Source organism: Anastrepha obliqua, chromosome 3 (assembly GCF_027943255.1).
Source record: "Anastrepha obliqua isolate idAnaObli1 chromosome 3, idAnaObli1_1.0, whole genome shotgun sequence".
Lineage (NCBI taxonomy): Eukaryota > Metazoa > Arthropoda > Insecta > Diptera > Tephritidae > Anastrepha > Anastrepha obliqua.
The window spans coordinates 46,555,438-46,567,496 of record NC_072894.1 but is presented as its reverse complement, the minus strand read 5'-3'; the positions used below and the strand labels follow the sequence as shown (position 1 = coordinate 46,567,496).

Genomic DNA, 12,059 nt, shown 5'->3' with positions numbered 1-12,059 from the left:
CAGGCAACGGTTGCAGCAACTCGAAAATCATTTGGCAACACAGCTACACACGAGGCAACGGTTGCTTCAACATGGCCGAGTTGCTGCAACGGTTGCCTGGTGTGTATTTAGCTTTAGAACTACGAGTGTAGAGCAAAAACGCTCTTAAGTGAGAATAGGTGGGGACGACAGAATCGTTGAGTCGTTCTTGGCGAAACGAACAAACAAAACAAAAATAAAAGTAAAAACAAACAATCATAAAAATACGAATTCGAGCACGGCAGGGCACACCAACCAGCCTTAACATTCAGCTTTACTGCACCAATTCTCATCAGTCGCTCACTACACTTTGCTTCCGATGGATAGCAAAACCGCTGGCAGTAACGCTCGTTGACGCCAAACGCATTTTGAAAGCGTCAATGGTAATTTTTATTTCAAACGCAACCATCAACTAAAGCTTTTTTTCCGTAACGACCTTTCGATAGCGGGTGGCTAATGCTTTTGTTTTTGTTCGTTTTGTGAGCAAAAAGCTCCATAAAGACAGCGAATGTGGTAGGGTTAGGAAAACCAAAAACAAAAAGCAAACATATATATGGTATGTATGTATGTATGTATGCATATATGTATATATGCACATGTATATGCATATGTAATTTGCCGGCAATTGCTTATCTAGCAGAACCACGAGAAACAGCTGAAACTGTCGCAGACGTCACGGCGTGAGCACATTTTTTAATTGTGTGTATGTAGCTGTGTATGTGTCGTATGTTGACACTAATGACCGCGGCGGGTGTACCTGTTGGCGAAGTGTGTTTCTAGTTTACATCTAAAGTACAATTTGTATGAATACAAAAATTGCTGTATTTATGCATGCATAGTGGCATGTATGGCTGCGCCTTAACAAATCCACATGTCGATGGGTCGTACGTTTGCAAGTGGCATGCAATGGTGGGGTCATTAACGCATAGCTAAGGCTAAAGCGCTTTGAAACCCACATGATACTAGTGCGCGTGAAACGAAGTGACAAATATGGTTGGAATTAGAAAAAATACAATAGAAAATTCAATATATACGAATTATGTACTTGAATAAGTTTGAATGTATATGCATCCAAACTGAAATTGGTTCATATTTTACAGTGTTAAGTGTGACATCAACAACAAAAACAATAATAGCAGTCTATTACAACTTTCTGACGTCTAATATGCATACATATGTACATGCATACAAATGTGTGGAAGCGTTCATACATACAATTAGTCAATTATTTACCACAGACAATAGCCAGACAATACGTCAAAATATAAGCGACAAATATGACAACGGAAACTTCAATTAAAACCATCCAACAACATCTGCTGACTATCGAAAAACTACGCACCGGAGTACGTCAAATGTTGAAATGTGTGATAAACTTACATATTGACATTTTGGTAAATGCACAACAATTTAAACATTATTTAATATCAGTAAATTTTTTTATTATTTCACCATTAATTTAATTTCACACACAATTAATTGCATACTACCTTCAAAAAGTACCCCAAATTTTTTACTAACAAAACCGTGCTTGTGAACATTTTTTTTAAGATTTGCTACACTTGTCGATTGGTAACATGCGACTTTTGAGGCCAGCACGTGTGTATTAATTTTGTAACAATGCGAATTTCGCTCTGTCAAATTTAGTTGAACAAAGAGTCTGTGCGCCATTTCAATTATCGGGAACCGGATAAAATTTGTGTGTGCAAATGCAACAAGAACGTTGTGGTCTTGACAGAGGTCTGCCTCAATTTATGATCCGTTCTGATCGTTTTATTTTTCGTCATTAGTTTGGCAGCCTTTTCTAATTGCACTGGCAAGTGAAGTTATATGAAATAAAGGGTTTACCAATAAGATGTGTTATTTTGATATTCAAAGAAAAATGCTATATTTAGTATAAATGATCGGATATTTATTTCATTATAAAGAGGCAAATGACCACCACGACCACGCTTACAGGACAATATCCATTTCATGAAAGTTTCCATTACCGAATTGCAAAGTGGCTGCCCTATGTCCTCGATAGTCTCACGAATTCCATCTTTGAGGTCTTGAAACGACCCTTGGTCACAACTTGGTCACAAGGTGTTAAATCACAAGATCTCGGAGGCCAATTGTGATCACCTCTTCGAGAGATAACACGGCCCGGAAACTTTTCCCGCAAAAGATCAATGGTTTCATTGCTTGTGTGGCAGGTAGCGCCGTCTTGTTGAAAATAAACGTTGTCCAGATCAATACCATCCAATTCCGGCCATAAAAAGTCGTTGCATCTCTCGATAGCGATATATAACCCCTGTTATTGGAAAACCCTTTACATTACAAAAGCTCTTATTTCAAAGATAAATTTCACGTTGAATGAAGTTTTTATAAACAAAAAATTAATGCATAAACGCTTTTGAAAAATTACGATTTTCAGTTCAAATATCACTTTCTTGGAAATGTGTTTTATTTACCAGTCCTTCATCTTATATTAATATCTTATCTTCATTTAACATTTAATATTTTTAAGAGCAAATGTTGCGTAAAATACATCGGCATACGAATAATATGTCCAAGACTGTATTGTCCTTGAATTGAAGTAATCGTATGTATCTTATTTTGAATATCCCGAATGCATTTTCGGCAACAATTCCCATGGAAGAACGTAATAAATTGCCTTGTTTTCTTCTTCTTCGTACTTTGTACCACTTCGTAGTTTTAGATCAGTGCTGCCAACACCCCTAAAAATGGTCCGCATATTGATTGTTGGTTTGCCTTGTTCAACCACTTTAATTATTGAAATGAACCAAAAATTGTGTTCGAAAATCGTTGTGTGAGCATCCGGGAGTTACCAGCCGATATTGGCGTCTTACTAAGAGTGAAGCGTTATGCAAGATGCTTTGATGATGAGGTGAATTGAAGCCCGTTTTGTGCCGTACTTGCTGAATTTGTTGCGAAAGCATCACTGGCATTACTTTTGCTAAATAAATGTTTTCTTTTGACGCAAATAAATATTATCGCGGGCAATACGAAACGGGATGGAATGAAATGGATTGACACACATCAAAATGATTTTTCTCAGAAGAACTAAAACCTTAAAACCACTTCAATTTTGAGACAAATAAAGTTTTTTTTTGTAATTGCCGTGGTGCGGTGCATTCCGAATTCGCTTCTCCAGGGCAAATAGTAAATAAGGAATATTATTTGAGCATACTGAATCGTTTGGGGAAGAATGTTTATCGCAATAGGTCGAAATTGTGAGGAAAGAACTCAAGATCTTATCACTGCGATAATGCATCGGCACACTTGTCAGTAACTATTCAACCAACAACAACGTTAATACAACTATACCAGCTCTGTATTCATCGGGTAGGGCCCCATGTGATTTTTTAAGATTCTCAAGTAAAATTCGTAGGAGGAGTAAAAAACTATTACCAAATCAGTTCAGTTGAAAGGTGAAAAAAAGTGAAAGGAGAGAATGAATATGTAAATATGTATCGGTTAAAACGGCGATTAATATAAAGGGAATAAAACAAATATCGATGAGTAGTTAAACTTTTTATTAACAAATTCAGGGTACTTTTTGATAATAAGCATAAGCAGATAGTTTTCGTTACAGTTATAGAAAATTTAATGCAAATTTAACCAGAGCAATAATGCGACTAGTTAGGACTTCTTTTAATGTTTGTATTACCGTTTGTTTCCATCCAATATTTTTTTAATGGAATAAACTCATAGACAACAAGAGTAGTTAAACTTATAATTTGTAACATCAAACTGGTGGACGACCTATGGACAAATTTTCTTAATATCTGAAAAGTGGGTGCTATTTTCATCCGCAATAATATTCATTTATGTCGGGTCTAAATGGTGTGGGAGCAATACGGTTACTAAATTTATTTGAGTTTTATATAGTTGTTATGAAGATACAAGCATTTACCTAAAATTCGGAGTGGCACAATCCATTTTTTAATTTTTTAATTTGCGTAGTACTTGTTTTGTTTATAATATGAGGAAGGAAGGCGACCTTTGTTATTGAGCGATTTTGTCCAATTTTAAAACCAAACTACCTTGGATAAAGAAAAATATGTATTACCAAATTTCAATTAAATGTATTAATTTTTACTCGAGTTATCATGCGTACGGACGGACAGATAGGCAGACATGGCTAAATCAACTCCTCTCATCATTCTGATCATTTATTCGCTGCAGTTCGTCTATGTCGTCGTAAAGGCCATACTGCTCATCATTCCATCGCCTGCGATATTCGCCGTTGCCAAAGCGCAAAGGTCCAAAAATTTTGCGCAGAATCTTTCTCTGAAACTTTCCAAGTGACGCCTCATCGGATGTTGCCATCTGCGTCATACGATAGGACGGGCATGATGAGAGCCTTATACCATAGAGTGTTAGTTTTCCTAGATAAGCGAAGATTCTTACAAGTTCGAAATCATAACTGTCAACAGTGATGTAGGTGACAATACGCGAGTGCCCTGACTGTTTGTACTGGAGGTATTATTTGTCCTCGTTCACCACCCGACCCTTGCGCTTTGCTTCATTATTCAGAGAATACCTCAGGAGAAGGTAGAACTTACAGTACGCTTTTTAAGGCCAATATCATCGATATACGTAATCAATTGTATGCTCTTATAAATAATTGTGCAGGAGCGATTAAGCTCTGCAGCTCGCACAATATTTTCTAGCATCGGGTTAAAGAAATCACACGACTGAGAGTTACTCCGTGTGAAACCTCGCTTGGTATCAAATGGCTAGGAGAGATCCTTCCCAATTCTCATGGCGCTGCTGGTATTGAGCAACGCCAGTTTGCGTAGCCCTATCAGTTTTGCAGGTATACCAAATTAAGACATCGTACTGTAGAATGCAGCTTTAAAAGCGGCAAAAAGCTAATGACTCATAAAAAACCATCTGCCGTTTGGAAGCGACCTGAAACTGGGAGCTACAGCTTCATTTGTGGAGAAATATCAAGACGCACACCACAAATAGGAGGAAGAGCTCGGCCTAATACCTAATAAAGAGTGTAAGCGCCAATTATTTATTATTTATTTTAATGACTCATTATTTTTATATTCTTCAATAAAAATTAAATAATCTCTAATTAATATTTTAATTACAACTTTCAATTGTAGTCAATCGAACTACATAAGTATCGCTGTTCTAAAACGCGACTACTCCTGTATCTCATTGTGGAATATTACTAGTCTGCGCTTCGTTCCCATTAACTTTTTTCATGTAATACTATTTACTCCACACATTAATTATTTTTACGCACGAACAGCAGCAAATTCGGAATAGAAAATGGAAGTTACCATGACCATATTCTACGCCAACCAAATAATGAGATCGCCAGAGTTCTGTTCGACTGGAACCCACAAGGGCAAAGATATGATAACAAAGTCATATTACTTTGCCATTACGCAGCATTTGACAAGCAATAAAGAAAATATGTGTACCTATATTATCTACAGAAAAAAAAACCGAATTCCCACTTCAAGTAATACGAGTAGTTAAATTTTCCTACTGAGAATTCGTTCATATTGTGTCATTTGTGTATTCAACAATTAGAGTATTTACTCAATGTCAATATTGTGGAAGCGCTCACTTAGTCCATTTGTTGTATTTGTGAAATAGTAAAGAGAACAAAATGTACGCCAGTTTTGAACTCAAAACCAAACAAACAGACTGCACCTACTCAACGCATCGTTACCAACACCTTCAATTATTTCAGCTACGTCAGCTCTCTCGTCTACAATTATTTAAACCTCAATCGCTACTTAAGTAGATGCTTGCGTACATACTCGTAAAGTATAATGTGCCGTTAAAAAAGGGCGTTAGTCAATGGGCAAATAAAACTGTTGATGACATTCATCATTGTAACAAACGGCGGCAGTAACAGAAGACTTAAGCATTACTGGTAGCTAATCTGAGTAAATTGCAGCCGTACACTGATTAAGAGCAAGAATACGAGTACACCTGTAATTTCATGCAAAATATTTGTGATGACCCTGTTATACTAAGCACTTTGAAGTACAATACAATACAAAGTCCATGTAAAGATTGCGTATTATCTTAATTGAATAAAAAAGAGATTACATAATTTACTTAGCCGCGGGCAGTCATTTGTCCGACGTCAAATGGGTAAGCTTTCGTCACATTTTAATTGGAATTTGATAATGAAATTTCCCAAGAGCAACGCATGTATATATTAACTGTTCGATAAGAAATTTATTAATCATTTCAGATTTCATTTTTTATGAAAAAAATTTAAAACTATTAAAAGGAAAAAATTAAAAAGTTAATAATATATAATATATATAATGTACAATATATAAATATGTATATAAAACAATAAGAGATAACTCGAGCTAAAATTAGTATGTTTCCATGAAACTTGGGACTCATAGTAATCATGAAAATATTGAAAATGTGTGAAGTAGGTCAATAACCGTGGCCATTTCCTATATAATGCTAATAAAAAAAAAACAGTATGACGTGATATCTCTGTTATAAATAAAGCAAAATTAATCACATTTGGTGCAAACGGGAAAACCAAATAAAGGAAATGTTCCACAAGTAAAATTAAAAAAAGAGACTTTTCGCTGACTTTTGGCTAAATGCACATATCTCGATAACGACTTACTAAAACTCGCCGAAACTTAGTGGACATATTGCTCCCCAACTCATTTAGACCCGATATAGATACATATTATTGAGATCATATGGAAACCACGTCCACACTTAGCAGCTCCTCCTCCTATTTGTGGTTTTCGTCTTGATGTTGTTCCACAAATGAAGGGACCTACAGTTCTTTAAACCGACTCCGGACGGCAGATAAATTTATTTTTCATGGCAGAAATACACTCGGAGGTTTGCCATTGCCTGCCGAGGGGCGACCGCTATTAGAAAATACTTTTTCTTCATTTTGGTCTTTCACCGAGATTCGAATCTGCGTTCTCTCTGAATTCCGAATGGTAGTCACGCACCAACCCATTCGGCTACGGCGGCCGCCTTTTATACATCAGGACAAAATTTTGGTTTGTCCGTCTGATGTTACAATTCATAACTTGAGAGAATGGTTAGATATTTTTACGAAACTTTGCAAAACCGCTTCCCTTAATGTCTACGCCAACATGAAAAGGATATTGTCCTGTAAGCGTGGTTATGGTGGTCATTTGCCTGATGTTATTTTCCGCTATTAACGGCATACTTTCCTCTTTATAATGAAATAAACATCCGATCATTTATATTAAAAAATAGCATTTTTCTTTGAATATCAAATCTTATTGGAAAACCCTTTACATACTTCTTAAAAAGTTATCACATTTTTATGTTCAACTAATGCTCTTTGCAGTCAGTTGCTAACAAAGCACAACTTACTTTTAGTAGTGTAATTAGAAGAAAAAATATTACAATATATATGATAAATAAATTACAGGTACAAGGTGGTGCAACAGAATATTGTTTTTAAATATTTTCTCTTGAATACTTTTTTTTTGCTTAAATAAAAAAAGTGTCATATCAGTCCATAAGTTCGAGTGTTTTTTAAAGGTGGTTTTAAAATTAATAAAAAAGATGTTTAAAGTATTTATTAATCAATAATACATTTTCCTTCGTTATTTACAATGTCTTCCCAAGGATTAAGCAAATTTTTAATTCCCTGCTCAAAAACTTGTTTGTCCTTGAAGCCAAAATACATTTCGATATCTCTTTTTATAGCTTCTTTTGCGAAGTAGTTCTTGTTACTCATATGGGATTGAAGTCCGCGGAAAAGGTGATAATCACAAGGCGCAATATCCGGAGAGTATGGTGGATGCGGCATTAGCGTTTGGCGATTGGCGTTTGCGAACAGGACCCATTTTTCATCACCAGTTCCAAAAACTTTCATTTTCAAACCGTTGCTGCAGCTGAGAACACATATTCACTCTCTGCTAAAGGTTAGCGACCAAAAGTCTATGCGGAACCCATTTTTCCAGCTTTGAAACCTTTCCCAACTGAACCAGGGGCCTGTAAACTGTTCCATGTGATGAATTTAACCTCCGAGCTATCATATCGACTGTTAAATTTGGCTCAGCTTCCATGAGTTCGAGCAAAGTGTCGTAGTTAAAGACTTCAGGACGACAAGCGCGCGGGGCATCCTCCACGTCGCAGTTACCACTTCGGAATTTTAAAATCCACTTTTGCGCAGTCTTTACACTCACGGCAGCCCCTCCGTGAACAGTGTTTATTTCTGCAGCAGCAGTAGTTGCATTTTTTCCAACTTTTATAAAAAAATACAAAATATGCCTCATATACGCGTTCGAAGATTCCATTTTATTTTATAACAACTCGTGCTTCTATCCGCGATTAAAATCACTTGTTGAATGCACAATATATCAAAGAAAATAAAAATAGCTCCGTTATATTCCGCGAATAATTTTTTGTATGCAAAAATCGTACAAAAGTGAAATTATGGGTAGAATACGCACGAACTTATGGACTGACCTGATATTTTGAGTAATGAAAATCTTTGTTTTAACTTTTACGTGCTTCATTACTTTTATGTCTGTATATTGCAACTGTCTAGTTCCCAAGTGTCAAATATGATTGACGTACGGTGCGGGTAATTAATTTTGTGCCACCTCGTATTTATTCTCATTACATATATAGCCTTCTGAAATCAAATTACAGAAATTATGCATAGTAAAACATTGAGAATTAAATAACTCGGACCTTAAGCCTCAATAAAGTTGCGAGCTTTTCGATTTATTTATTTATTACGATATTGATACATTGGTACGAGATGTGTGTTCAAGAAATAAGGTTAATTTTCACTTTCTCAAAAAAAATATTTATTAATTCATCAATTTCTATTTTATTTCCTTCAAAGTAGTCCCTCTCAGATACATATAATACATTTGTGCCAGAATTTTTTCCAATCCTCGAAGCAGTTCTGATATGGACTTTTTAATATGTTCTTGAGCTCTCTTAGCGATTCGGATTTTATCTCCTCAATCGTCGCAAAACGCCATTCGTTCATGGGTCTCTTCATTCTTGGGAACAGCAAATTGTCGCATAGGGCCAAATATGGTGAATGCGGTGGCTGAGGCATGATAACAGTGTTGTTTTTGGCCAAATAATCCCCCACAAGCAAAAATGAGTGAGCAGGTGCATTATCATGATGCAAAAGCCATGCATTTTTTTCCAAAAACCGGGAGTTTTTTTTTCTTATTGCTTTACGCAAACGGCACATAACCTTTAGGTAATACTCCTTATTTGCCGTACGACCTTGCGGTAAGAACTCCTGATGCACTACGCCATGGTTATCGAAAAAAACATTGAGCAAAACCTTGACCTTTGATCAAAATTGGCGTGCTTTTTTTAGTCTTGGCTCTCCTGGACTACCATATACCCATGATTCGTCACCAGCGAACCTTTTAATCTGGATCATCGTGGACGTAATTCAACAATTCCTGAGCGATGCTCAATTGACGTAGTTTTTGGTCTAAATTCGGTAATTTTGGAACGAACTTCGCTGCCACACGGTTCATTCTCAAAATTTCCGAAAAGGTTGCATGGCATGAGCCAGCTGATCTGCCAACATCCTCAGCAACTTCTCTAATTATGATTCAACGATTCTCCATAACAATTTTCTTCACTTTCTCCACATTTTCATCGGTTGTGGATGTGCTGGGACGTTCAGGGCGAGCGCCAACTTTCACGTCTTCTTGACCTTCTGTGACCTTGTACTACTTGTAAACATTTTTTTGACTCAGAGTGCTCTCATCGTATGCCACTGTCAACATTTCAAATGCTTTTGAGCATTTAATTCCATTTTTTACTGAAAATTTTATGTAACTTCTTTGATGAATTTTTTTCGAGAACAGAAAATCGCAGAACACGCAAAGCACTCGTCTTATGTATGCCTCTCACAAACAAACTGGAGGTGCTATATTTCTAAAACCGTGAACATATCTTCGAGACTAGTGTACCAGCATAAAAATTAATATTAGTCGAAAGTCGAATGTACGTAGCCCGCGAAATTTGAAAATTCACCTTATTTTTTGAGCATACCTTGTACGTATCTCCAATTTCATATATGTAGTTGTATAAAGTTAAATATCGCAACGAAGATATACTCAAAGCAGATTTTACTTATCGTCATTGCATCTACAAATGTAGCTCATATAGCATACATCTATGATTTCTAATTCCATTTGGTATGGAGTATTTCCTATGCCAACAATCCCCGGATTTTGGACTTAAAAAATGCCTCAAAAATGGCTCAAAAATGTCATGCGTAATATGTATGTATGTATGTAAGAACCGCACTCATTGTATTAACTATTTAAGCGCTGTAGATTTTACGCTTTTACTATAGATTTAGTTCTTATATTTTGATTGCATTTCTAATTGAGTCCTTCTGTATCGAGTAATCCGCAATTTCTGTTTATTCTTTTATCCGTTGGAGAGGTTTTAGAATCAAATGTCTCTCAATTAATTGACGATGTGAAGGACCTGAATGACGAGCTACTCGAAGTACAACGATTAGATGCGCTAATCACTGCACTGCGCAATTACAGCGGTCCAACCATATGTCACGAATGGCCTTATCCACTCATATTCAAAGGTACCGTCGATGATGCAGATGTCGCACAAATTCTTAATAGAAAGCAACGAATTGGTAGTAAAAGTAAAAAAATGACAACAAAACGGATTATGGATTAAAAAGCAGAGCAACGATGAACAGTAATTCGAAAGTAGTTGGCAATGAGATTACATAGCATTTATTTTGTAAATAAACAATTTAATATACAACTCTAATAACCAAAGCATTTTGAAAGCTGTTAAGCATACATGCACATGTGTGCATATATATGTAACTCTATATGTTGGTATTCATATACTCAATTATGCTCATAAGACAAGTAAAATAGCCTTCATTTAAAAAATATCAGATGTTATATTTCCATAGAATGAATACTGTACCCTTCGCCAGATACCTTTGCATGTATGTATGTAGGTAAATAAGAATGTCAATGAAGTTGTTATACTTTATGTAGATAGTATACGTTACAATGTAATGAGATTATGTTACCACTAAATATAGACTGTGTGAATAAAATGCTGCCTTTGTTTTAATTTGCATTAGATGCACTTGGAAAAATTAGTAGAGGCTTCTGTGCAGGGAAAGCCTATTTGGTTCTTCAATAAAATATGATAAAACGAATCAAAATATTACTTCAACATGTAAAGAGTGAACAACTTAGGCATCGGATTAAAAAAAAAAAAAAAATTACGAAAATTCAAATTAATTGGGCAATTTTTATTATTTTTGTGTAAAACCATCAATGATCTCTTTCAAATGTTAGCCACAACTGCGTCATAACTCGACCATCCGTAAACACCAATTTTGAATGACTCGCTTGAGGACTTCGGTCGGTATCTCGTGAATAACTTTAGTAATGTTGGCTTCCAATGTCTCAATCGTAACTGGATTATCCACAAATCATCTAGACTTTACAAACCGATGCGATGGCTTATCCACTGATTCGAGGCGATAGATAAACTTCTCCCCGAAACGATGTGCAGTAAACGCATTGTTTCACGGGCTTCAATTTCCGGCGTCGAAAAGTCTTTTATCATGGCACAATAATATTTGTCATGCACTGTTACATTGACGCTAGCCTCGTCTTTGAAGAAATGTTGGCCGATGATTGCTCCAGCCCATAGGCCGCACCACGCATGATCTGACAAAAAACCTCTATTAGAAAAGGTACCTCCAATCTGATCACCCTTTATGTATTACATTCTTTTTGGGTATTTTGCCGAGCTCCTCTTTCTGTCGTGATTCTTGATGTTGTTCCACAAATGAAGGGACCTGCAGTATCACGCCGACTCCGAACAGCAGATAATTTTTTTTTATGAGGAGCTTTTTCATAGCAGAAATACACTCGGAGGTTTGCCATTGCCTGCCGAGGGGCGACCGCTATTAGAAAAAACTTTTTCTTGATTTTGGTGTTTCACGGAGATTTGAATCTACGTTCTCCGAACTCCGAATGGTAGTCACG

General features: G+C 36.2%; 1 protein-coding gene across 3 annotated transcripts; it reads left to right on the top strand.

Moving 5' to 3' along the window:
* The first annotated feature begins 325 nt into the window (after nucleotides 1–325).
* On the top strand, nucleotides 326–10,925 carry LOC129242749 (uncharacterized). 3 transcript variants are annotated; one of them, XM_054879559.1, is made up of 3 exons: nucleotides 326–401; nucleotides 1,119–1,412; nucleotides 10,462–10,925. In XM_054879559.1, exons 2-3 carry the CDS (start codon nucleotides 1,296–1,298, stop codon nucleotides 10,714–10,716), a joined length of 372 nt encoding a protein of 123 aa, XP_054735534.1. In that variant the 5' UTR covers nucleotides 326–401; nucleotides 1,119–1,295; the 3' UTR covers nucleotides 10,717–10,925. The 3 variants fall into 3 exon arrangements, with proteins under 3 accessions (XP_054735534.1, XP_054735538.1, XP_054735535.1); XM_054879563.1 differs by having other exon boundaries at nucleotides 355–401; nucleotides 1,257–1,412; XM_054879560.1 differs by lacking the exon at nucleotides 326–401 and adding an exon at nucleotides 474–574.
* The last annotated feature ends 1,134 nt before the right edge of the window (nucleotides 10,926–12,059 follow it).

Coding starts and splice junctions, on each gene's coding strand:
- LOC129242749 (XM_054879559.1), top strand. CDS start 1,296: ATGACAACGGAAACTTCAATTAAAACCATCCAACAACATCTGCTGACT. Junction 1,413..10,461: donor ACTTACATATTGACATTTTG/GTAAATGCACAA, acceptor TCCGTTGGAGAG/GTTTTAGAATCAAATGTCTC.